The 22,946-nt window shown below is 38.6% G+C and overlaps 1 protein-coding gene across 7 annotated transcripts in view; it reads left to right on the top strand.

Moving 5' to 3' along the window:
* SPICE1 (spindle and centriole associated protein 1) overlaps nt 1–22,946 on the top strand; it is a 153,247-nt gene that overhangs the window by 127,125 nt on the left and 3,176 nt on the right. For all 7 annotated transcript variants that reach the window (XM_072965073.1, XM_072965080.1, XM_072965056.1 and 4 more), the window contains 8 exons: nt 4,613–4,755; nt 4,963–5,100; nt 5,457–5,710; nt 7,250–7,381; nt 10,889–11,033; nt 12,107–12,331; nt 18,541–19,028; nt 21,213–21,396. In XM_072965073.1, coding sequence (XP_072821174.1) covers nt 4,613–4,755; nt 4,963–5,100; nt 5,457–5,710; nt 7,250–7,381; nt 10,889–11,033; nt 12,107–12,331; nt 18,541–19,028; nt 21,213–21,396 — 1,709 coding nt within the window. The remainder of the gene's footprint in view (nt 1–4,612; nt 4,756–4,962; nt 5,101–5,456; nt 5,711–7,249; nt 7,382–10,888; nt 11,034–12,106; nt 12,332–18,540; nt 19,029–21,212; nt 21,397–22,946) is intronic.

Raw genomic sequence — 22,946 nt, forward strand, 5'->3', positions numbered from 1 at the left:
TAGTAGTGCTCTCTGTCTTTCAATAACATAGGAGCTATGGGTTATCTACTGTTCTGTTTGCTTTTCTTGTTTCACTCTATAGTGTTTTAGGAGACATGTAGTGTGATTCAGATTTAGCTGGTCACCATTTTCTCAGGGATATCTGGAAATATGTGTCATCTTTTTCTTTCAGAACATAAATATAATTAATCTTGTACAGAATTGCTTTTATTCTTCACACTTGAATTAAGTAATTTTTTTAATTTGGTTAGTTAAGGTTAATTTTATCTCATTAGTTGGGTAAATAGGCAATTTCCAACTTTTTTTTCCTTTTTTTTTAACATTTTTTATTGATTTATAATCATTTTACAATGTTGTGTCAAATTCCAGTGTACAGCACAATTTTTCAGTTATACATGAACATATATATATGTTCATTGTCGCATTTTTTTCTCTGTGAGCTCCATAAAATCTTGTAGGTATTTCCCTGTGCTATACAGTATAATCTTGTTTATCTATTCTACAGTTTTGAAATCCCAGTCTATCTCTTCCCACCCCCCGCCCAGTTTCCAACTTTTGAATACCTTATGTCTCCAGTGCTATTTGTTACGTACTAGGCATGAGGTATTAGAAGAGGCATTAGACTTATCTGGCAACTAAGGTTACTTACTGATCAGATAATCTGTGGGTGTTTGTTTCCTCAGTTGTAAAATATGAGGGGTGTAGAATATATGATTTCTAAGGTACCTTCTGGTTTGAAAATTTCTGTGAATTCTGTGAGTTCCTGTGAGCACTGAACTGATTTCTCATGGAAGTAATGTTATATGTGATAAATAAATTCTTACCCCAATCCTCAAAAACCTCTTCTAGGTCGTTGGTATTTCTGAGGGGTCAGCACATTCCAGGTGAGGAAGCAGTGACTGCAAGCATTTCTCTTACTGTAACCTTTACCACTGCCTTACTCCCTCCGTAGACCTTTGTGTGCAGGCTAGGGAGGGGGAAGGGTGGTGTTAGAGGCAGTTACGGGAAAAAGGCGGGAAGAATGTGAGGAGGAAATCCCACCTGGCAAAAACCGAAGGACAAGGAAAATTGCTCTTTCGAGTAGGCTTGGGTTTATATGCTAAGGATTAGAGAGGCTGATATTCCTAAGCTGTCTATGAAATAAAGTCATTAAAGTACTGTTGTGGTTGATGCTGCCATAAAATAGATCTGGTGCTCATAAGTGGTCATCAGTGAAAATGGAAGGAGCTTGGCTATGAATCAATGGCTGCATCACCCCAGTGCCTCTGTCTTCACATCACCTCCTCTGTGTGTGTGTCTATGTGTATCAAAATCTACATCTGCCTCTCTTTTATAAGTATATACATGATTGCATTTAGGGCTCACCCAATATAATCTCACCATCTCAAGTCCCTTAACTTAATCACATCTGCAAAGACCCTTTTTGGCCATTTTCAGGTTCCAGGGATTAGAGCATGGGCAAATCTTCAAGGACTATAATTTAGGCTACCACAGTCCACCCACTGGCCCACATGCAAAATTTACATTCACCCCATTCCAGTATCCCCTGAAGTCTCAGCATTAGCTCAAGTTCAAAGTCTCATTGAAACATCAGTTCAAACCAAGTCTGATCATCTAAGTCAGATACGGGTAAAACTCTGGATGTGATAAACCCTGAGCCAATATTCCTCTCCATTTATGATCCTAGAAAACTAGAAAACAAATTATCTGCTTTCAAAATACAATGATGGAAGAGGCATACGATAATTACAGACATCTCTATTCTAAAAGAGAGAAAATCAAAGGAAGAAATGGGTCACCAGTCCCAACTCAGCAGGGCAACTTCTATTATATTTCAAGGCCTGGTAATAATCTTCTTTGTTCTGAGGCTTCATCCTTTGGGTCTATGGCTTTGTCCTCTGTGCCTGTGGCTCTGACTTTGACCTCTGTGCCTGTGGATCTGGTCTCTATACCTGCAGCCCTGGCTTTGAAATCATTATTCCTTTTCCTTGAAGCCCATGTTTGCCCCTGAGTAATTTTATCGACTTGTTTTCTATCTGGAGAATTTTAGGAGTTTGACACCCTTCCTTTATTTTATCCTATCTCTGTCCCTTTCAGTACAAGCTAATAGTATTTCTGCTAGTATAACATTCTTAAAAGATCATATGGGTCTCCTGTGTATGTCATGGGAAAGCATGTCATTAGATAAGAAGTCCCCGACAGAGCTTTTGTGGATAGTTCCATCTTTGTTGTTGGCTTCTGCTGAGATCGTTGAGAGGGTCCATGAGTCATATGCCTAATCTTTTTAGAAGTAGCAAAAGGTTATCCAGCCATACACTTCTCTACAGAGCATGTTTTCCTAACAGTGACTCCTGATTTGAGTATCTTTTGTAATCTAGAGTGTATGAGAACTTCTCAAACTAAGTCCTGGTTCCTTTTTGCTTAACAGTTCTCTTAATTTATCTCTTGATAAATTCACATTTCTACCAACATTCTCTTTATAGTGATATGTTATTTTCTGAGATGATACTGGCTTTCTCTACCATGCTGCTCACTTCCTCTGGAGCCCTCACTGGAAGAGTCTTTAACGTTTGTATTTATATCAATAGTCATTTTAAGACATTCAGGCTTTTTCTGTCATAAATTCACCTAAAAATTATTCCAGCCTTTACCCATTATCCAATTCCAGAGCTATCTTCACATTTTTAGGTGTTTGTTACATCAGCACCCCATATCCAGGTACCAAAAACTGTACTAATTTTGGGGGACTTTGTAACAGATTGCCACAAACTTGGCAGCTTCAAAGAACAGAAATTTATTCTCTCACAGTTCTGGAGGCCAGAAATCCTAAATCGGTTTCACTAGACTGAAATGAAGGTGTTGGTAGGGCCACATTCCCTCTGGATACTCTAAGGTAAAACCCATTCCTTACTTCTTCTGGCTTCTGGTGGCTGATGGTGGCCTGTGTCAACATCACTCCAATCTCTGCCTCCACTTTCATATCACCTTCTCCTCTTGTATTTGTCAGAATTTCCCTCCCCTTTATAAGGATGCATGTGGCTGCATTTAGGGTCCACCTGGATACTCCAGGATCCTCTCCCTAACTCAAGGTCCTTAACTTAATTACAGCTGCTCAGTCCCCTTTTAGTCAGATAAGGTAACAGTCGTAGGTTCCAGGAATTAGGTTATGGGTATCTTTTGGAGGGCCATTCTTAAGCCCACCATAGATGATGTGTATTATTTTGTTGTTCTTACTATTTCACCTGACCTGACTCTTAAAATTATAAACATTAGAGACAGTAATGTGAGTTTAAACTGGTTTGGATTTTCCCAGCTTCTATAGAAATCTCATTACAACATGTTTCTTAGGATTTATCCTGAAGGTTGGATTTAGTGTTAATTAACACTATCTTAACAGAGGTGTCTGTCTGATGTTTTGATACCTGGCCATAATGTGAATGGACCACATTATAGACCTTTTGCTAACTAAACTTTGTAGCAGATAATGTTTGATGTGCTGTCCACAGGCTGCTTGAAAGTAGCTCCTCTAGGTTGAGGTTTGTGGAGCCCTTAAGTAAGATTTCACCTTTCCTTTGTTGTCTTTGTTGTTTTTTTCCTGTAACAGTTTTATTGATATATAGTTCACATGTCATACAATCTACCCATCTGAAGTATAATATTCAAAGATTTTTAGTATATTCCCAGAGTGTGCAATGTAGTCAATTTCAGAACTTTTTCATTACCCCCAGAAGAAGCCCCATACTCTTTAACAGCCAAACCCCATTTCTTCCCAAACCTGTCGGCCCTATCTAATCTATTAGATGAATCTATTTTTTTCTTTCTATAGATTTGCCTATTCTGGACATTTCCTATATATAGAATCATGCAATGTATGGTCTTTTGTGTCTAGTGTCTTTCACATGTTTTCAAGATTCATCCATGTTGTAGCTTGTTAGAACTTTATTCCTTTTTATGGCTGAATAATATTCTTTTGTATGGATATTGCACATTTTACTTACCCAATCATCAGCTGGTGGACATTTGGGTTGTTTCCACTTTTTGGCCCCCTACCTCTTTTAAGTTATCTGTCCAGTTGGGAAATAGACAAAGAAATTGGACAATTGTAGATTGAAATATCAGCTTTATCAATAATAAAGGTGATTATAGCAAAAGGCTCAGCTCTCTAACCCTCTAGACTGCAGCTCTCCTTCTCATTCCCTCTCCCCGCCTCCCGACGCACAGGAGCAGAGTCTGCTCCAGTCACTTTACTTCAGTGATAGGCAGAGCCTGTGCTCTGAGGACAAGCTCCTTTGTATGAACCAGAAGGGGCCAAGCCATGTAATTCCTCTAGACAAGGCGAGGAGAAGATGGAGCCTGTAGCACAAAACTTCAGAAAGGGCAAATCACTCCTGCTTTAGGAGCCAACATAGATAAGAAACTGAGAGGGAGATGGAATGGTTCCTTCTAACACTGAGAAGACTGGCGTTTTAGTTTTTTGTCTTATAAGTTAAAGCAAAACATTTTTCTTTGTGAATTATTAAAAGTTTCTTCAGACCAAACATGTAAGCAGTTGAACAGTTTAAATGATAGCACTTACGAATTCTAATATAGCTTGTTGTCCCATAATTTATAGGTTTCTCCAGCAAATAAAGGAAGATAATTCTGAGTTGATTAATAAACTATGGACTGATATTCAGCAAAAAATAGCAACACAGTCACAAATAACAACATCTTCAGGAACTCCATCATCTGCTTCTCCACCAGGAGACCAAAAAGGTTTGGTCCCCGTTTGTGTTGTTTTCCCTAGAGAGTAGCTGGCTTTATTATGTTCTTCCTGAAACACAGTAATTTTTAAAGGAACATTACTTGAGTTTTGACTGTCTTAGTCTGATTAAAATACTGATTGATCTGTCAGTTGAAATGCATAAAAGACTTTTTGTTGTCGTTCACCTGAGATACGTTTGGAAATACTCTTCCTTTCAGCTGCTCTGAGTGCTCCCGATGCTGTCAGGAGAATCCATGGCAGACTTCCACCTGAGGCGTCTACCACGACTCTAGACGCTAGCTATGCTGTGGGGCAAGTGCTGAACTCCAGGAAGCAAAAACAGCTGTTAAATAAAGGTTCCACCCCTTCATTCACAAAGATGAGTTATTAAACATGTAACTAGATACAGCTGTCTTAGTTTCTTAGTACGTGTTTTTTCCCTTATGCTCATCCTGTTGGATTCTACTACGTAAGTTTGTTGAATGGTAGCCAAATAATGTCTACTTTTATTCCATTTAATTCTAGAAAGATGGTTCTCATACATTCATTATGGATAGCATAAGTATGGTTTGAACAGTATAATTTTTTTAAATGAGAAAATGATGATAATTTTTATTGTTAAAAAGCTTTCTCTAATTGTGAACAACAGTCAAATGTTTTTCTAGTATAATTTTTCCTGGTCTTAACATAGAATGACTTCTGTCATTATCAGTGAAAAAAAGACCTCCTTCCAAGCAGAAGAGTAGCACATTATCAGCCAGCACAGCCTCCACGGATTTACCAACTAGCAGTAACTCCAGCCTGGATGTCCTCAAACACATGATACATGAAGTGGAACACGAAATGGGAGAATACGAGCGGTGGACAGGACGCGAGGTCCAGGGGCTCCAGAACAGTCAGGGTCTCACCGGCTTCACCCTGTCGCTCGTGAGCTCCCTCTGTCGCCTGGTTCGGTACCTTAAAGAGGTAAGGGCGTGGGGTTGTCAGTCTCCCCTTCTGCCACACTGCTAGCAGAAACAGGTGGGGTTTTCCTGTCAACACTCGAGTTATTGGAATCTCCAAGTATTTGAATAGCTTTGTTTAAAAGACCTCAGCTCTGAATTATCTGTAGTAAAGGTTTATCCTGTTAATTCCCCTCAACATCTTGATACAGATACATCAGATAAGTGATGTTTATTTTATTTTATTTTATTATTTATTTAAAAAATTTTTTTTGGTGGAAGGTAATTAGGTTTATCTTTTTAGTGGAGGTACTGGGGATTGAACCCAGGTCCGCATGCATGCTTGGCATACACTCTGCCACTGAGCTATACCCTTGCCTCTGATGTTGCTTTTAATATGAGCTTTTGTAAAATATAATTAATAAGGTAAGCCTGCTATAAATAAAATAATATCTTCTGCTGATACTCAATATTGCAGTTTGGCAGTGGCAGATTAATTAGAGGTACTAACCATGTCCGCGTTCTACTGTTCTTCTCTCCTTGCTACTCCCACGTCAGTTCAGTGTGGAGAGTGGCATGCCTGTAGTCTGTAGACACAGATTAGGAAAATTCTTCATGTTATCTGCATCACTGGTAACTTGGGCTTTGCTGCAGTGTCGGAAGTAGGAGACATTTTATTGTCGTTAAAGGGATTATTTCATTAATTCATTTGTGAATAATAATCAGTCCTCAGAATGCTATGGAATTAGAATTGGTTATGTATTACATCTTTTTGAGAAATCTATTTAAACTGTTATTTATTTTTTATGTATTTAAATTTGTTAAGCAAATATGACCAAAAAATGTGTAAGGAAATTTTATTATTTAAAAAGAAGTTGATTTGCCACCCTGATTCACATGTACCAACTTCTCTGGCGCTGTCTTCCTAAAATTGCTTTTTAAAGATTTATTACACTGTCAGACTTGTGGAAGTCTTAACACTCCTCCACCTGTAAGTCAGGAATCTCTAGGAGTGTACTTCTGGCTTTTGGAAGGTATTACAGGCTTAAAAAGCAGGTACTGTTTAGTTAATCACTTGCTTTACAAAGCTAAATAATTTAAATTTGCTGTTTTAATTTTTAATTTTTTTTAACAAACTTAATTTTTGAATTAGTGATACACTTACATGGTATGAAATTCAAAGACACACAAGGGTATATGATGAAACATCTAATTCCCACCCAAACCTCCATTTAACTTGTTTGCTTCCTCGTCACCAGCTAACATTACCAGATACCAGTGTGTCCTAGAGATGGCCTACATATACGTAAGCAGTGCTCTTCTACAGAAATTGTAGTCGTTTAATTCTATATACCATTCTGTTCATTGTGTTCTATCTAAAGAAGGGAAGAGATAAAACAGCACATTGTAATGAAATATAAACCTTTTAATAAAAATATTAAGTCATTACAGTCACGTAATATATCCTTTGCAAGTATTACCTTGTTTGACAGCTTGAGTAGGAAGTTTTAGTTTTTGACATGCAATGCTGTTGATGGGAGTTTATTTGATTTTCTTTTTGTAGAGTGAGCTCCAGCTGCGTAAAGAAGTCGAGACAAGGAAGCAACTGGAACAGGTGTTAGGTGATCATCGAGAGCTCATTGATGCTCTGACAGCTGAAATTCTTCTCCTGAGAGAAGAAAATACTGCTACCCAGGTACTCAGATGAGATCCCAGATTTTTCTGTGTTTAGTAGTGTAAACCATCTTTAAGAATATATGAGATTCTCTTCCAGTTGGCTTTTGGTTTAGTTGTGCCAGTGTGATTATTTATCACTTCTTTATTATCATCAACAGTAACTTTTATTGAACATTTATTACATTGGAGGTACGATAGTAGAAACGTGCACTACAAATACTGTACAGAATAAATCTACTGTCTCTAAGAAACTTGATATTTATTGGGGAGGACAGAGTCTACATTTAAATGATAACTACCAATATTACAGGAGTTTATTGAAAGTGTGAAATGAGTGTTATGATAGTTACTTTTAGTTTCAGGACAGCAGAGGATACCCTTTGAGGAACCCTCCTGTAACATACACCATTTAAAGATGTTTATAGTATCTTTAGTATCTTTAGTCATCTTTTTGTCAAATAGTGGTTATTATTACTTTTATTTATCAGCCAAAAGAGACTAGAAAATCAATAGTTAGAAGACAAGTTGTGTTTGTGTCAGTGGACATTAGATATAAAATATGCATCTTTTTATTGATGTATAGTTCACATACCATTTAACTCACCCTTTTTTTTTAACATTTTTTATTGATTTATATAACTCACCCTTTTAAAGGGTGCAATTCAGTGGCTTTTTTTAGTATACTCACAGAATTTGGTACCAGCACCATTATCTAACTCCAGAATATTTTCATCACTCCAAAGAGAAACCCTATACTCATTAGCATTCACTTTCCATTCACTCCTTGCCTCAGCCCCTGGCAACCACAAATCTGCTTTATGTTGTTATAGATTTGCCTAATCTGGATGTTTTATGTAAATAGAATCATGCGGTGTGTGGTCTTTGGTGTCTGACTTCTTTCACTCAGCATGTTTGCAGGGTTCATCCGTGCTGTAGTGAGTGTCAGTATGGCATTCCTCTTTATTGCCCAGTAATATTCCCTTATCTGGCTCTACCACATTTTGCTTATCTGTGCATCAGTTGAAGGAGATTTGAGTTGTTTCCTCTTTTTGTGTGTGATGAATGGATAATGCTGCTGTGAGCATTCATGTGCAAGTATTTGTGTAAACATATGTTTTCAATTCTCTTGGGAAGATGGGCACTTTTCAAGTGTATCAATTTGTTCAACAAATCTTTACTGAGCACTTACTGTGGGCCTGGCACTGTCCTAGGTACAAGAAGTACAGTAATGAATGAAAAAGAAATCTTGGCCCTCATGGAGCTTATACTTTAAATAAATCCTTAAAAAAAAGAAGTGAAGTATATTGTAAGTTAGATGGTTATGTGTACTATAAAGAAAAAGGTAGGAGGCATAGGAAGTGTCTGGGGTGGGGAGGTGTAAGTGAGATGGGCCACGTCTGTCTGAGGAGGAGACGTTTGAGCAAAGGCTTGAAGAAGGTGAGGGAGCCGGGCTGCTGATGGCTGGGGGAAGGGCACTTGAGACAGAGAAACAGCAAGGGCGAAGGTCTTGAGGTGGGAGTGTGGCTGTTGAGCTCAGAGCCGTGGAAGAGACCAGTGCGGCCAGAGTGGACTGTGGGAGACAGAGAGTAGGAGGAGGTAAGAGCCCGGAAGCCAGACCACGTGGGACCCTGCAGGCTGGATAAGGACTGGGGCTTTTGTTCCCAGTGAGAAGGGAAACCCCTGAAGGGCTCTGGGGAGAGAAGAGAGTGATCTGACTAAGGTTTTAAGAGGAAAACGATGGGCTGCTATGTTGAGATTAGATCAGAGATCACCACCCTTTCTCCGCTCAGGGTGCCCTTAGTGTCTCAGGACACCCCAGGCCACAGAAATACCCAGCAGTCTCACTGATTAAGTAGTGAGGTTCAAACAACTCAATAAGTACTTACGTCTTAACAACTTGGATGCTGTGTGAAAAAAATAATACATGTAAAGTGATAGAAAAAGCCATATTTTTATTCATGATTAAATAACCATCATTGTTCACTAATGAGATCACAGATACCTGTTGGGCATTGTACAGCTTCTCAAAACTTGGAATCATATTGGACACCATCACTCTTATTTCCTACTCCACAATCATTTTAATGCTTTTGGGCACAGCAGCTACTAAAAACTCAGCTTCACAAAGATAGGACACCATCAAAAGTAATGTATCTCGATCTAATGTGGAGTCTGTGAACTGCTTCAAGCTAGTAGGAGTTCACCGGTACCTGAACATCAGTGTTTCCCCTGAGGATTTAAAATGTCCTGTGGTGCCCCTGTGATCCATTCTGGTGCCCCCAAGTGCAGTCTGGGAGCAGTGGAGGACTACAGTTTAGGTGGTCAAACACAGAAGCAGAGTATTACAGACAGGAGTTATTGGAATAATTCAGGTGAGACATGGCAGCTTGGTTCTAGGTTGGAAGTGGAATAGGTGGTGAAAAGGGACCAAATTCTGAACATGTTTTGAAGTCAACCAGTAGGATTTGCTGATGGGTTGGATGTGAAGTGAAGGAGAAGATCAGAGAGAAGAATCAGAGTTTTGGACTGAGCAGTTAGAGGGACAAGTGTCGTTGATGAGGGGCTGTTGTGGAGGGGTTTGCTTTTGTATATTTTAAGTTTGAGAAGCCTGTGTGAGTTCTAGATGGAGATGTTAAGTAGGCCATTGGGTATATGAGTGTGGAATTTGGGGAAAATTTGGGCTGATATAAAACTGTTTCATGGCCTTTATTTAGCTGTCATACTAATAATATTTCTGATTTCTGACCACATCTGATTTTTATCAAATGTGTGTACATCTTGGAGATATATATGTCTGTTTGTGTATATTATGTACATCTTGGAGATATATGTGTCTGTTTGTGTATATACAGTTGTCCCTTGAACAGCACCAGTTTGAACTGTGCTGGTTCACTTACATGTGGATTTTTTTCAATAAATACGTACCACAGTACTACACGGTCTGCAGTTGGGTGAATCCGTGGATGTGGAACCTTGGATGCAGAGGGCCAACTATAAAGTTAGACACGAATTTTTTTGACAGCAGAGAGTTGGTACTGCTAACTTCCACGTTGTTCAAGTGTCGACTAATATATATATATATATATGTATATATTTTCTCTTAATACTATTTTATATGCATTACCATAAATTTTTATAATGCTCATGTTTATCAGTTTAAATGCCTGTATAATACTGTATTGAGTCTCCCCCCCCTAATGTATCTGTCTCTTGGGGTAGCTCGAGAGTCAGTAGGTATCATCTATGTGAAGGGATTTTGTAAATTGAAAGCCCTGTGAAAGGGTTAATTCTTACTGTAGCAGTGCACTTATTAATTAATGATGTTCCATCATGTATTTAACCATTCCTCTATCATGGAATTTAATAAATACTTATAATTATGTATTTTTATGAAAGCATTATTTTAGTATTTGAATGAAAGTCTGAATTCCTAAGAGTATTTGAAGCAATGACATAATTATACATATCTATGTGATGATTTGTGGTCTGATATGCCAGTAATACTATTTTGTTCTCTTTTCTTGAGGCGAGACTTCAGCAGTACATGATCACAACAGATGAGCAACTTATATCACTCACCCATGCCATTAAGAACTGTCCTGTGATAAATAACAAAGGAAGTCAGGCATTAGAAAGGGGAGCCACAAGTAGAAGAAATATGGACAGTCCAGGTGAGTGGAATAATCTTATTATCTCAGATTAGCATTAAAATAACTTACAGAGTAAACAAAACTGTAAACTTACATGTAGCCATTGGCTGTTTATGCATAAACAGCATTGTCACTATTACATTGGCCACTACTATTTCAGCTAATATTTATCAGATACTTTCTCTATGCCAAGTACTTTTACAGTGTTTTGTATGTATTACCTTGTTTAATCCTTATAATGCAGCTTTCACTTAATTTGCAAAAAGTTCTGCACTCAATCTTATGAGGTAGGTGTCCTTGTTATCCCCATTTTTTAGATGATAAAACTAAGGCAGGAGAGAAGGTTAGTAACTTACTGAAGTCACACAAATAGAAAGTAGCAGAACTAGCTTCCCAGACATGTGGGAATTTAGTGCAGCACCTTTCGTTATGGTGCCCCAGGTTCAGGAGGAGAAGAGGTGGTCTTGGGAAGAAAAAAATAGAGTTTCAGAAATTCGTAACTTTACTTCATTTGTGGTAATGCTTTGAAAGCCTTTCTTCATCTCATGGGCCATCATCATATTCCACAGGTCGTATAGGGCATTTAGGATTTTTCATGTTTTTTACTTCTAAGTAATAGTTTGATGAGTGTCTCTGTGTGGAAAGAGTTTTATATGTTTAGGAGTGTTTTCTTAGGAGGGACTCTAAGAAGTGGCTGCCTCTAAAATTTCACTTGCCTGACATAAACTCAGTGGCTAGGGTATGTCTTCAAGGGCAGGGGACCCGTGCGCTTTTCTCAAAAACAACTGCTTCTAGGGGTGGGAGGACAGCGCAGGGGTAGAGCACGTGCTTAGCATGCACGAGGTCCTGGGTTCAATCCCCAGTCCCTCCATTAAAAAAAAAACAAAACAGAAAACCAAAACCCGGGTACTTCTTCCCAGTGCTGGCCCCACAGGAGCTTTGCCTGTGGGTTCCTGCTAAGTGAGGATATGGACTAGAAAAGGAAGGCTCTGGAGACCACGTGATTTTGCCCTTCGTGGAAATGCACTTAAGTACCAATACCTGACATTTGCTCGTAATTCCTTTAAGTACTAACAGCCTCTCATCTTCTTCAGAGGGTCCAGTTGTGAATGCTGATGTCTCCATGCCGTTGCTGTTCAGAGGGGAGAAAGTGGCTGAATTCCCTCAGGAAGATTTGCCTGTTAAACTGTCTCAGGTGCCCAACCCGCCAGGAAGTGGGAATCTGGCCAGCAGTTTTCCAGCGCGTGTATTTGAGCCGGCTGTGTTGCTAACACCACCCCGGCAGAAGAGCACCTCAGAATTCTCTCCTTTGCAGGATGGTGAGCAGCCTTCTTCTCAAGTTATACGGCAGTTGCTTTTATGCTTCATAAATGTAATAATTGTGTTCATTGTTACCTGAAAAGCAGAATTCCAGAAGGTACTGATTATTACACATAACCTTTAAGCTGAAGGAGGATTTTTCAGGTTGTCTATCTCATGGGTGTTACAGCTATGGTGAAATGTGACAATGAATTTTAGTATGTGTCTGTCCCATCAGACATGGTAAATATTAAGTAAACTCAGGTCAAAGGACCAAAGTCCTCAGCATTAAAATGTGGAGCAAGGGGAATGCCCTCTGTCCCTATGGTCCAGGGACATAGGAAGGGGGAAGAAACAAGAGGAGATGTTACTCCAGAAAGTAAAGAAAGTTTAACCAAGGAGAGGTAGGAACTAGAACTTTAAGGATTTTGAAAGTCAGATCTGGTTATTAACCTCTTTTTCATCAAAGTTTTTAGCCTAGTTAGTTGAGGGAATTTTATAATGAAAGTCAATGGACAATTAAAATTAGCTCTAGAGTCCCTTGTGCAACACATATATAGCTTTAAATCAAATTTAAACAATTTATTGTTAATCCTGAGCTCAGAGATTCTTAACTTGGAGCTCATGGATGGTCTTCAGATGCTCCACAGACTGCTTCATTGTTTGGAAAATTGTATTTATTTGTCCACATGTGCGTTATTCTGGAGCTGTAGCTTTCATTTCACTTTCAAAAGAGCTCTTTAATCAAAAAGCTACCTTAGACTTTCACATTTTCAGAAAAATGTGATTTATTCTTCATTTGCCTAATTTTTTATTTCTTAGAGAAGAGTGTTTATATTCCTATATAGGGGAACAGGAGAATAATTTTTATTGTCATTGGGACATAAATATTTTGTCAGATTTTCTGTACTTTGTTTCCCTAGGAGGACATGAAGAGACCTTAAGAGGTTAAAGAAAATGACAAATCTTTGTTACATAAACTTTGTCTTGGCATTTGCAATGCGCACGTAGAGTCTGTCAGATCTGCGTGGTGCAGGGAGACCGTGCTACGCTGAGGGTCGGGAGTGCGGGAGTCTTGGCGTGCCCATCCAGTGGCTGGCTGTGCAGCTCGGGGCTGAGATACTTACCCTTCCTGGACTTTCCTGTCTCTCAGATGAGAGGCTTTTCCTTTTTCTTTACTGTTCCTTCAGCACAACAGTTCTATGATTTGATATTTCTTCTTTAGAGGTCTAGAGAGTATTTTTATCCCTGATTAGACTTAGAAAATATGATTTGAATTCTGATTTCTGTTCAGGTTAGATTTTCATTCCTTAAAGTAATTTTTCAAATATTTGCATGATATTAATGAGCTTGTCTAATGATCTCTTATGAGATACTGGAAATTATTTTCCATTGGTGATAGTAAGATAGCTTGAAGTTCTTTTAAAGAAATAATTACAATAAATATGTTTACTCTGATTGCAAATAAACTTAATGTTCATTAAAGCAAGTTATTCTGGGACTGCTGTAGACATCATTTTGTTAGCATCAGGTACTTCACTGAAAATAATACTGCACATGTCTTTTACAGCAGCTAAAACTATCTTTGAATATGTATTCTGAATTGGTGAAGTTTTGTTATCATATTTTTCAGCAGTTTGTTTGGAATACTCACATGTAAAGACTTGTTCTGTTGAACTGAACATGCAGACAGAGATGAGAGGTAGGGCCCTTCATCAATGTTCAGTTAGGCTCTAGAACAACTCTGTTCAGTGGAGCTTTCTGTTGATGATAAAAGTGTTCAATGTCTACTCCATTCAATATGGTAGCCACTATTAGCCTTATGGGGCTGCTGAGAACTTGAAATGTGGATACTGTGACTGATGGAACTGAATTTTATATTTTGTTTAATTGTAATTAATTTAAGTTGAGTATGAATAGCCACATATGACCAACATTGGACAATGTTGCTCTAGAATTTCCCATCATAAGTATTTTCCTTTAGCTACTAATTAATTTCTGCTTTCTTTTATAGCCATGCTTGAAAGAGTGGTGTGTGTGTGTGTGTGTGTGTGTGTGTATATATATATATATATATATATATATATATATATATATATATATATATACTATTTTCACTTTTACTTTCTCCCATTCACTTTTTGTTTTAAAGTATTAATTTAATTCATGTTTGTAGGTGGTTTTAAAAAAAACCACATATAAGGGTCTCCTCCTCCCCTACCTCTAGGCCTACCTCAAAAACAATTATTTTTATATATAGTGGCTAACATTTGTAAATCTCAAACTCCCAAATTTATCATAATTGACTGTACTTCAATAAAAAAAAAGAAGCAATTATTTTTATCCCAATTTGATTTCTGTTTTTCTGCTGGTCGTTTTCATAATTAACATAAAATATTTTTATATCTCTTTTCTTGAAATATCAACTTTACACAATCATTGTACACTCTCCCTTATTTTTTTTTTAACATTTTTTTATTGAGTTATAGTCATTTTACAATGTTGTGTAAGACTCTCCCTTATAAAAGAAGAGGGCTTAATTCATATTGACGCCTACCTCTCTTCTCTAATTTGGGTAATTATATTTTTATTTTTAATTTTTCAATTGCATAACTTTGTGACTTTAAATACTTTCAATTTCTTCTTCATTGACTTTAAGTAATATCTCTTGGCTTTCTGCTATGTAAGATGAGGACACTAGCTCCCTTTCCTTCCTTCCCCCTCTCCTTAGTTTCCACCTCCCACCATCAGTCAAGTTTGCCTTCCCTTTAATAGTATCAAGTTTGATAACATTTACATTGTTCTATTACAATCATGTCTTCTGTGTCTCATCTATGGTTGGATACTGAACATTGCAAGCAAATAACAATTACATTTTCTTTTGGTGTCCATTGTTACTATCAATCCTTGTTCCATACAAAAGGAAAAAGTTTGTAGTATGAAGATCAAGGTGAGTTCTCTTTATTTCACTTCATCATTTGCTCAGAATCTTAGTTGGCTCTATATACTGGGACTTTCTTGTTCAGTTTTTATTTTGCCTGAAGGTTCAGACTGCTTTTACCATCTTGTTGACAAAAGAATAATGCACATTCATCATAGTCACGCCGTCTGTGGCACGGAATCCACTTTCATCCCACAGATCCCTTCCCAAAGCCCCCCCCAGCCCCTGCTCCAGTCTTGACTGACTGCTTTCGGGGCCTACTGCGCAGCTCTCGTACTGGGACTTGTGGTTATCACACTCCTGGGTTGAGCCTGTTGTGTCCTAGATTCCATTTCTTCCTCTTTTTTGATTTTATCCCTCAGTTTTCTGAAAGAAGTCATCAGAAAGGGTATATAGAAGGTAAACTTTGAGGTTTTGAAAATCTGAAAATATTTTAGTTTTTCTCTTACACTTAACTGATAATTTGGCTAGAAGTAGAATTCTAGTTCTATAGTCCCCTTTACTGAGAAATAAAGGTATTGTTCCATTGATTTTTAGTTTCCAGTGTTGGAATCGAGATGTCTGGCGGAATATCTAACTTTTATTTCTTTGTACTTTTGACCTTCTTTTTCTCTGTAGAAGCTTTTAGGATCCTTTGTTTTTATTCTGAAATTGCACAAGGTGTGTTTAAATGTGGGTTTTTTTTTTTCTTATTATGCTGTCAGGCACCAGTGGATCTTTGAGTCTGAAGACATGACTTTCTGCAGTAGTTTGGGGGAATTACATGTTGACCTTCTGGATTATTTCCTCATGTATTTGGTCTTATATCTTCCTTCTTACATTCTGGAAATTTTTTTCACTTTATATTCAAGCCTGTCTTTTACATTTTTATATTTTACCAATCATATTTTATATTTCAAGCAAGGTTCCTTTCTTATTTTCTGATTGTCCTTTTTTCATTATGAAGGCAATATCTTCTGAGGATACCAGTTAAAATTTTGTTACACTTTCTTCTGTACCTGATTTTTTTTTTCTTCTCTTGTTAGTCTCTTGTCTATTTACCTTTGCACTGCTGGCTTTCCTCATATGTCTGGTCATCCTTTATTGTCCATTCATATTTCAGAATAAATGACTAGATTAAATCATATAGGTGATTGGCAAAAGCTTTCTTCCCTGTGATGTAAATATGTCTAGATCCGTTTTCCCAACAGATTTTGCCTAAAGCAGCTGCTTTGTATATATGAGGTGTTAACTGCAGGCTTCCTTTAGAGTCTGCAAGCAGGATCCAGGTATTCAATTGGGTCTACCACATTTGCTCTCCCTGGCCCTCTTTCTTTCTTTCTTTCTTTCTTTCTCTCTCCCTTCCTTCCTTCCTTCCTTCCTTCCTTCCTTCCTTCCTTCCTTCCTTCTTTCTTTCTTTCCTTGTTTCTTTCTTTCTTTCCCTCTCCCTCCCTTTCCCTCTCTCTCCCTCTCTCTCCCTCCCTCCCTCCCTCCCTTTCTTTCTTTCTTTTTTTTTTCTTTCAAGGATGGGTGGGGGAAGTGATGAGCAACAACTTAACTGATATAAATGTATGAAAGAAACTCTCAAGTAATTCGCCAGTTTACTCCTCCTTTTCTCTTTCTCTGTACCTGTCAGCGTTGAGCCTGCAGCCTTTTTAGTGCCCCCAGAAGAGACTGGCTTTGCCTGTAGCTTTCTTCTAATATAGACATATTCTGAACTGTGGCTTCCACTCAATTTCATTCTTTCACACACTTCTCATACACTCCCAATCTTTCAGAAATGTGTTGAAATACCTAATTCGCTAGTGCTTCTCCCCAGACCATTATCTTTACTGTTGTGGGTTTATTTTCTTTTGTATTTCCTTACTGTCAGTGAAAGAGGGTGAGATAAGTGTGTGCTCAGTCTGTAGTCTTGAACCAGAACCATCTCTTTTCCCAGTTCACTTCCAGTTAGGTCAATCTACCTAGACCACTCACTCCTGTGTAGGCTCCAGTGGCACCATGTGGCTAAGCCCAGGGTACACTTTTCTGACCTTATGTTTCTCGGTCTTACAGCAGTGTAACCCACAGTTAACCACTGCCTCCTTGTTTCCTTGATACCACATTCTTGCATTATTTCTCTTATCTTTTTGGCTGCTCCATTTCACTCTACTTTGCCAGCTTCCCCTGCTTCACCCAACTCTAAATGTTGAGTCCTTCATGTCTTGGTATTGGTTTCTTCTCTCACTCTGTTTTTTCTCTGTAACCTCACTTGTTCTCATGGCTTCCAATACCTTCTATAAGCCAGTGACTTCCAGTTTTGGATCTTAGCCCAGATGACCTCCTGAGCTTCTGACCCCTGTTTCATCTTCTTGGATAGATATATGGATGACTTGTTAGGCACCTTAAACTTAGCATGTTGAATACAATTCTTGATAATCTCTCTTCCCCTAAATCTGTTCTCCCTATCTTCTCCATCCATGCACTTGTGCATGCTGTCCTGATGTATGTGTTGCCCTCACTCCCCACTTATGGCTTATCACTCTCAGTTCTGTTGCTAAATACTTCTTAATGTATCTCCTGCTCTCCATTTCTATAGCCAACATATCTTAGTCAAAGCTACCATCATCTTTCTTCTTGCCTGCTACAGTTGCTTACTGGTCTCCCTACTTCTGTTCCTGGACCTTCTAGTTATCACAGCATTTAAGAAATGTTAAATATATAAATTGAGTCATTGTCAAGGCTTCTCCAAGCTTCATTGCTCTTGGATTAAATTATAAAATTCCTAACATGGTTTAAAAAGCTCTGCAAGAAATGGCCCCTGCAGACCTCTCCAGGCTCGCATGTTCCCAGTTCTCCCTTGTTGCCGTGCTGCAGCTAGACTGGCCTCCTTTCTTTACTCTCTCCTATTTTGGGGCCTTCACATCTGTTGTGCTCTCTGACTGTAATGTTCTTTGCTTTACTTTTTGCCACGTATGTAATTATCTAAGATTTGTACTTTTTCAGAGATGCTTTCCCTGCCCATCCTCAGTTTATATTATGTGTCTATACTCCCCCCACCTCAAGATTCCCGGATGTGAGTTTTAATATATGTGTTAAAATGTGAACTTGGTAGATGGTTCTTCACATGGATGCTAATAAGGTTTAAGGATAAAAAAGTCCCTGTACTTGACCGTTAGAGGTGGCCTTGCTGGTCTTTTCTTGAGGCATTCAGAAGCCAAGCCTGCCTGTTGAAATACTTGTCTAACTCTCGTGATGGGTAATGAGATGATTATAGTGCCAACTGTGGATAAATGACACATGCTTATTATGCTTTAATTTTATCTACAGTGTTGAGGAGGACTGTTCAAACTCGGCCTGCTCCACGAATTCCTCCAACTGTGGAAATAATTGAGAAGGAACAAAACTGGGAGAAGACCTTACCTACTGGCACAGACATTCAGAATTCAAGTGAAGAGAGTCACCTCTTTACTCAGAGGTGGAGGGCCTCTCACATGGGAGAAGATTTGGGGAACAAAACCCAAGCACCTTTTGTTAACCTCTCTCAGCCCCTCTGCAGCTCCCATTCAAGTGGTCAGCAATCGAGAAACCCTGCATTCTCAGAAGAACCCCCAGTACTGGGAGATGGACAACAGCTTAGAACAAATGAGACTTTAATGCAAAGAAAGGACATCATGGCACGAATTGCTGAGTTGACACTGCAGAATTCAGCTATCAAGGCACATCTGAATAATATTATTGGGCCAGGGGGAGAGCAAGGGGATGGACTTCGGGAGTTTAACAAACAGGAGACAAGTCATGCCAGTGACATGACGGCTGTGAGTACCAGTTAAGGATTGACTGTGGACATATAGGAATTTAAGTATATTGCTGGAGCATCTTAAGGGACTTCCTTCCAGAAGTGACCCTGCCCCTAGATAGCTTATGCTTTGTCATGTCCTCGTCACAAAATAAGTAGAGGTTATGTATCCGTTTACATTGCACAGACATTAAAAGAGGATAGCATAACATTAAAAATGGCGAAATGAATGAGGAAAATAGGACAAAGGTAAAAAAGTGTAGGAAAGCTAAAATTAAGCTAGGGATGAAGTTTTAAATATAAAATGTAGAGTTAACATGTCTTGAAAGTTTGCCACACAACTATGTTTTAATTGAAATCATTTTTACTCTTAAAGGTGCTCATTAAAGAGAATTATATGTAGTTGGCCCTCAACTTATGAGTAGATGATTTTTTAGGAAACAGAGTGCATTTTTCTATAGAAATGATGTTTTACAGAATTACTAAAGTCAAACGTTCATGTACATACGAAATCATCTTGCTAAAATGCGGTTTCTGATTGAGTTTGTCTGAGATAGGGCCTGTGCATTCCTAATAAGTTCCCAGGTGACCTTGGTCCGAGGATTACACTTTGAGGAGCAAATGTCTGCACATTGTAGTGCTGGAATTTTGTAAGTTAAGTAAACTGTGAGCTGACCTGGTAACATGAACCTTTGTTTCCTTGTTTGTGAGGAGAAAAGGGATTCTAAGTTCCAGGTGTGGAGTATTTATAACACACGTCCTCATACTGGTCCCAGTGATGGGAGAGACTTCTTATTACCCCTTCATGAGCCAAGGTGGCACCTGTCAGGGTTCTGATAGGAGATGGGGCTTCATTTTAGTAGCGAGAAGGAGCTGGCCAGCTTCTTGGACTAGGGGTTCCAGAGGTGATTGCTTCCATAAGGACTCTACCAGAGGGGGATTGAGGGCTTCCATGAGGAAGGTTACAGGGGAGGGTGGGGGTGAGGGCATCCCTGGCAGCACTGGCTCATGGGGATTACGGGCAATATGGGTATGGAGTCACAGGAGGAGCAGTCATGCACTGGCAGAGGGGCCACGAAAGAGTATTAGCAGGGCAGCAGTCATCGATACAATTGTGTGAGTACAGACTGCCTCGGTTTTAGTCCATGAAGGCACTTCTGTGTTTGCAGAGTTTTGAAGGTTATTTGAAACAGGCAACTCTTGATTTAAAAAAAGGCCACTGAATTAAAAATCGAGCTTGCCCCCTTTTCTTATTAGTAGAGCAGTCAGGCTAGAGAGGATAATCTAATATTATCGCCCTCACTGCCCTTTTTGTTCTCATTGGAATTACAAAATGATTTTTAATTCATACTGTTTTACTTGTCTCTTTTTTTAACTAGTGGGCATAAGCTACAAATTAGTGATTTCTATTAGGGATTGTTTTTCTCCCAAAGGGACATATTAAACTAAGTGAAATAGTTAAGAGTGACATATACATTCCTTTCAGGAATTTTCAAATCAAACTTACATTATACTCCTTGGGTGGCTCCTTTTCAGCTCATATTCCTTTCCAGTCACACATTTTCTTGAATCAGATGTCTTAGGCCTAGAGTAGCCCAGGGAGGCTGACACACGGTCAGAAGGAGTATAAGATTCCTAGAAATCTTTGCCAAATAGCTCATGATGCAGGTATAAAGATTATAATTATAGAAGCATCTGTTTCAACTACAGCAGATCCTCTTTTGTATATTGTGATTCAAACCCCAGACCTGTCTGTAACACGTTGATCACCCACTGTGGATCTGGTGCCCCTGAGGAGACACAGCTGTCACCTAGATTTGGGTGACGTGGCAATCAGCATGTTAATAGAGATGTTAATTAGAAACCAGTCACTATAAGCAGTGTCTTTGCTTATGTGATCTTTGTGCAGCTCAACAAACACTAAGAGGTGCAGGGAAGTTTTGCTCTGTCCCACAGACACTCTCCATGGACAAAGGGACTAGAGGACTATGTGGCACCAATAGCAGAAAATTAGTATCTCTTTACTTTGGCCTTAAATGTTAGGTGATTTGTAAATCTTACTACTACTCGCTTACTAGACAAGTTTGCATGTAGCAAGGGCTATGAACACTTTGATGGCTCTTAGTGGAAGAGTTTATTTTTACAAAAAGTCATAATTGTTTGGATTATTTCTAACATAGAATCTGTGCCCTTTTTTTTAAAGACTTTTCCAGCAGTACAACCTCTAACACCAAGTAGCATGGAAGAACGAATTGCAGAATTGAATCGGCAGAGTATGGAGGCTCGTGAAAAACTCCTGCAGTTACTAGAGCAGCAGAAACTCATCGGTCTGACTCCTTCCCCACCAGCAGTGTCACCTATTCAGTCACCTCTCAGAGCATGGACTGGTTAGTCACAAATTTATGACTTAAAAGCTTAGACATATGAACATTTTCACTTTCTTGATTTTGTGAGTAAATATTTAGTCAAAAGATATCTCAGAGAGCAGATATTTCAATGTCTTCAATTTTATATAGAAAGAAACAGACCTAAGTCACAGAATAAGTGACAGAAATGGGACTAGGAGGCGGGTCTTCTGATAGAAAGCTATCCCATGCAGTTAATCTTTGGTGTCTGAGTTCCTGCATTGCCCTGCACATACATGGGATTGATCACAGTGTATGATTCACTTAGGACATATGCTGCAGCTAATTATATAGCAGCAAAATGATCATTTAGAATTGCATTAGCAATTACAAATTACAAGTTACTATTCTGTTAAAACCATTAAATCATTTTCATTTGTAAATTAAACTTTCTGTTCTGTTGTTTCATTTAGGAATGTGGAAAGCTGGAAGGGGTTCTAAATAATAGAAAAGTAACTGAAAAATTAGTTGTCATTGTATTCACATTAAAAAAAGTACTGATGAAATGCAGTAGATCTCAAATTGCTCTTTAGCCAAAAATTTTTGAATTATTAAGACCCTTGGGGGTAGAGCTGCATGAACATTGTAGAGAGACTAAGTTAGGCCTGGTATGAGGGGAGGTTCTAAGTGTCAGGAATAGAAGCTCTGCATCAGTAAGTGGTATGTTAAAGGGACTCCTGTGTCCTGTGGCTGGCTGAGGTAGGTTACCTTTAAGGTGTCTGCCAATAAGACTTTTTCTTGCAGGAGTTATTTCCTTTTTGAAATTATAGAGCCAGAAAGCAGAATGATTCGGAAATTATTGGAAAATGTTGGATAATTTATTTCCCTAAGACCCTTCTACTTGGTTTATTCTGGGCTCCTTCACATTATAGCTTTGTCTACTGTAATTCATAGTAAGAAAGTCTAGAGGGAACTTCTGATTGACATGAATAAATTAAATCAGTAAATGTATCTGAATACCAACTGTGTGCCTGCCATGTTCTGGGTACCGGGAGTACTGTGTCGAACAGGACAAGTCCCTGCCCAGCTGACTACTCCAGTATTCAAGTTGGGGAGCAGGCAGTAAACAAATAAGCAAATAAATATATGAGAGAATATCAGTTGTTGATAAGTGCAATGAAGAAGAATAAAGCAGGTCACTCTTAAGAATAATTTTATGATTAAATGAGACATTTATTTCACTAGTTCTTTGAGATTAATAATACTTGCACTTCTGTCATCTCATTTAGTTTTCAGCACACCCTCGGAGTAGACAAAGCTGATAGACCTATTCGGTAAATAAGTAAACTGAGGCACAAAGAAGTTGAGTGATTTGTCTGAAGTTCTGAAGCAAACTGGCATCCTTGTACCTGGCATCCTTGCAACTCTTTGCAACTGTGTAGTTTCCCTTCCAGTGCTTATGTCTGAGATATTCTTTTCTTAGTAAAATTCTTGGTTTCACAGGAGCCTTGGTGGGCTGTAATGATAGAGATAAAAATAAATCATATGCCACGCAAAACCTTTTTTGTTTTCTAGGGTAAACAAGGAATGTG

Source organism: Vicugna pacos, chromosome 1 (assembly GCF_048564905.1).
Source record: "Vicugna pacos chromosome 1, VicPac4, whole genome shotgun sequence".
NCBI classification, from domain to species: Eukaryota; Metazoa; Chordata; class Mammalia; order Artiodactyla; family Camelidae; genus Vicugna; species Vicugna pacos.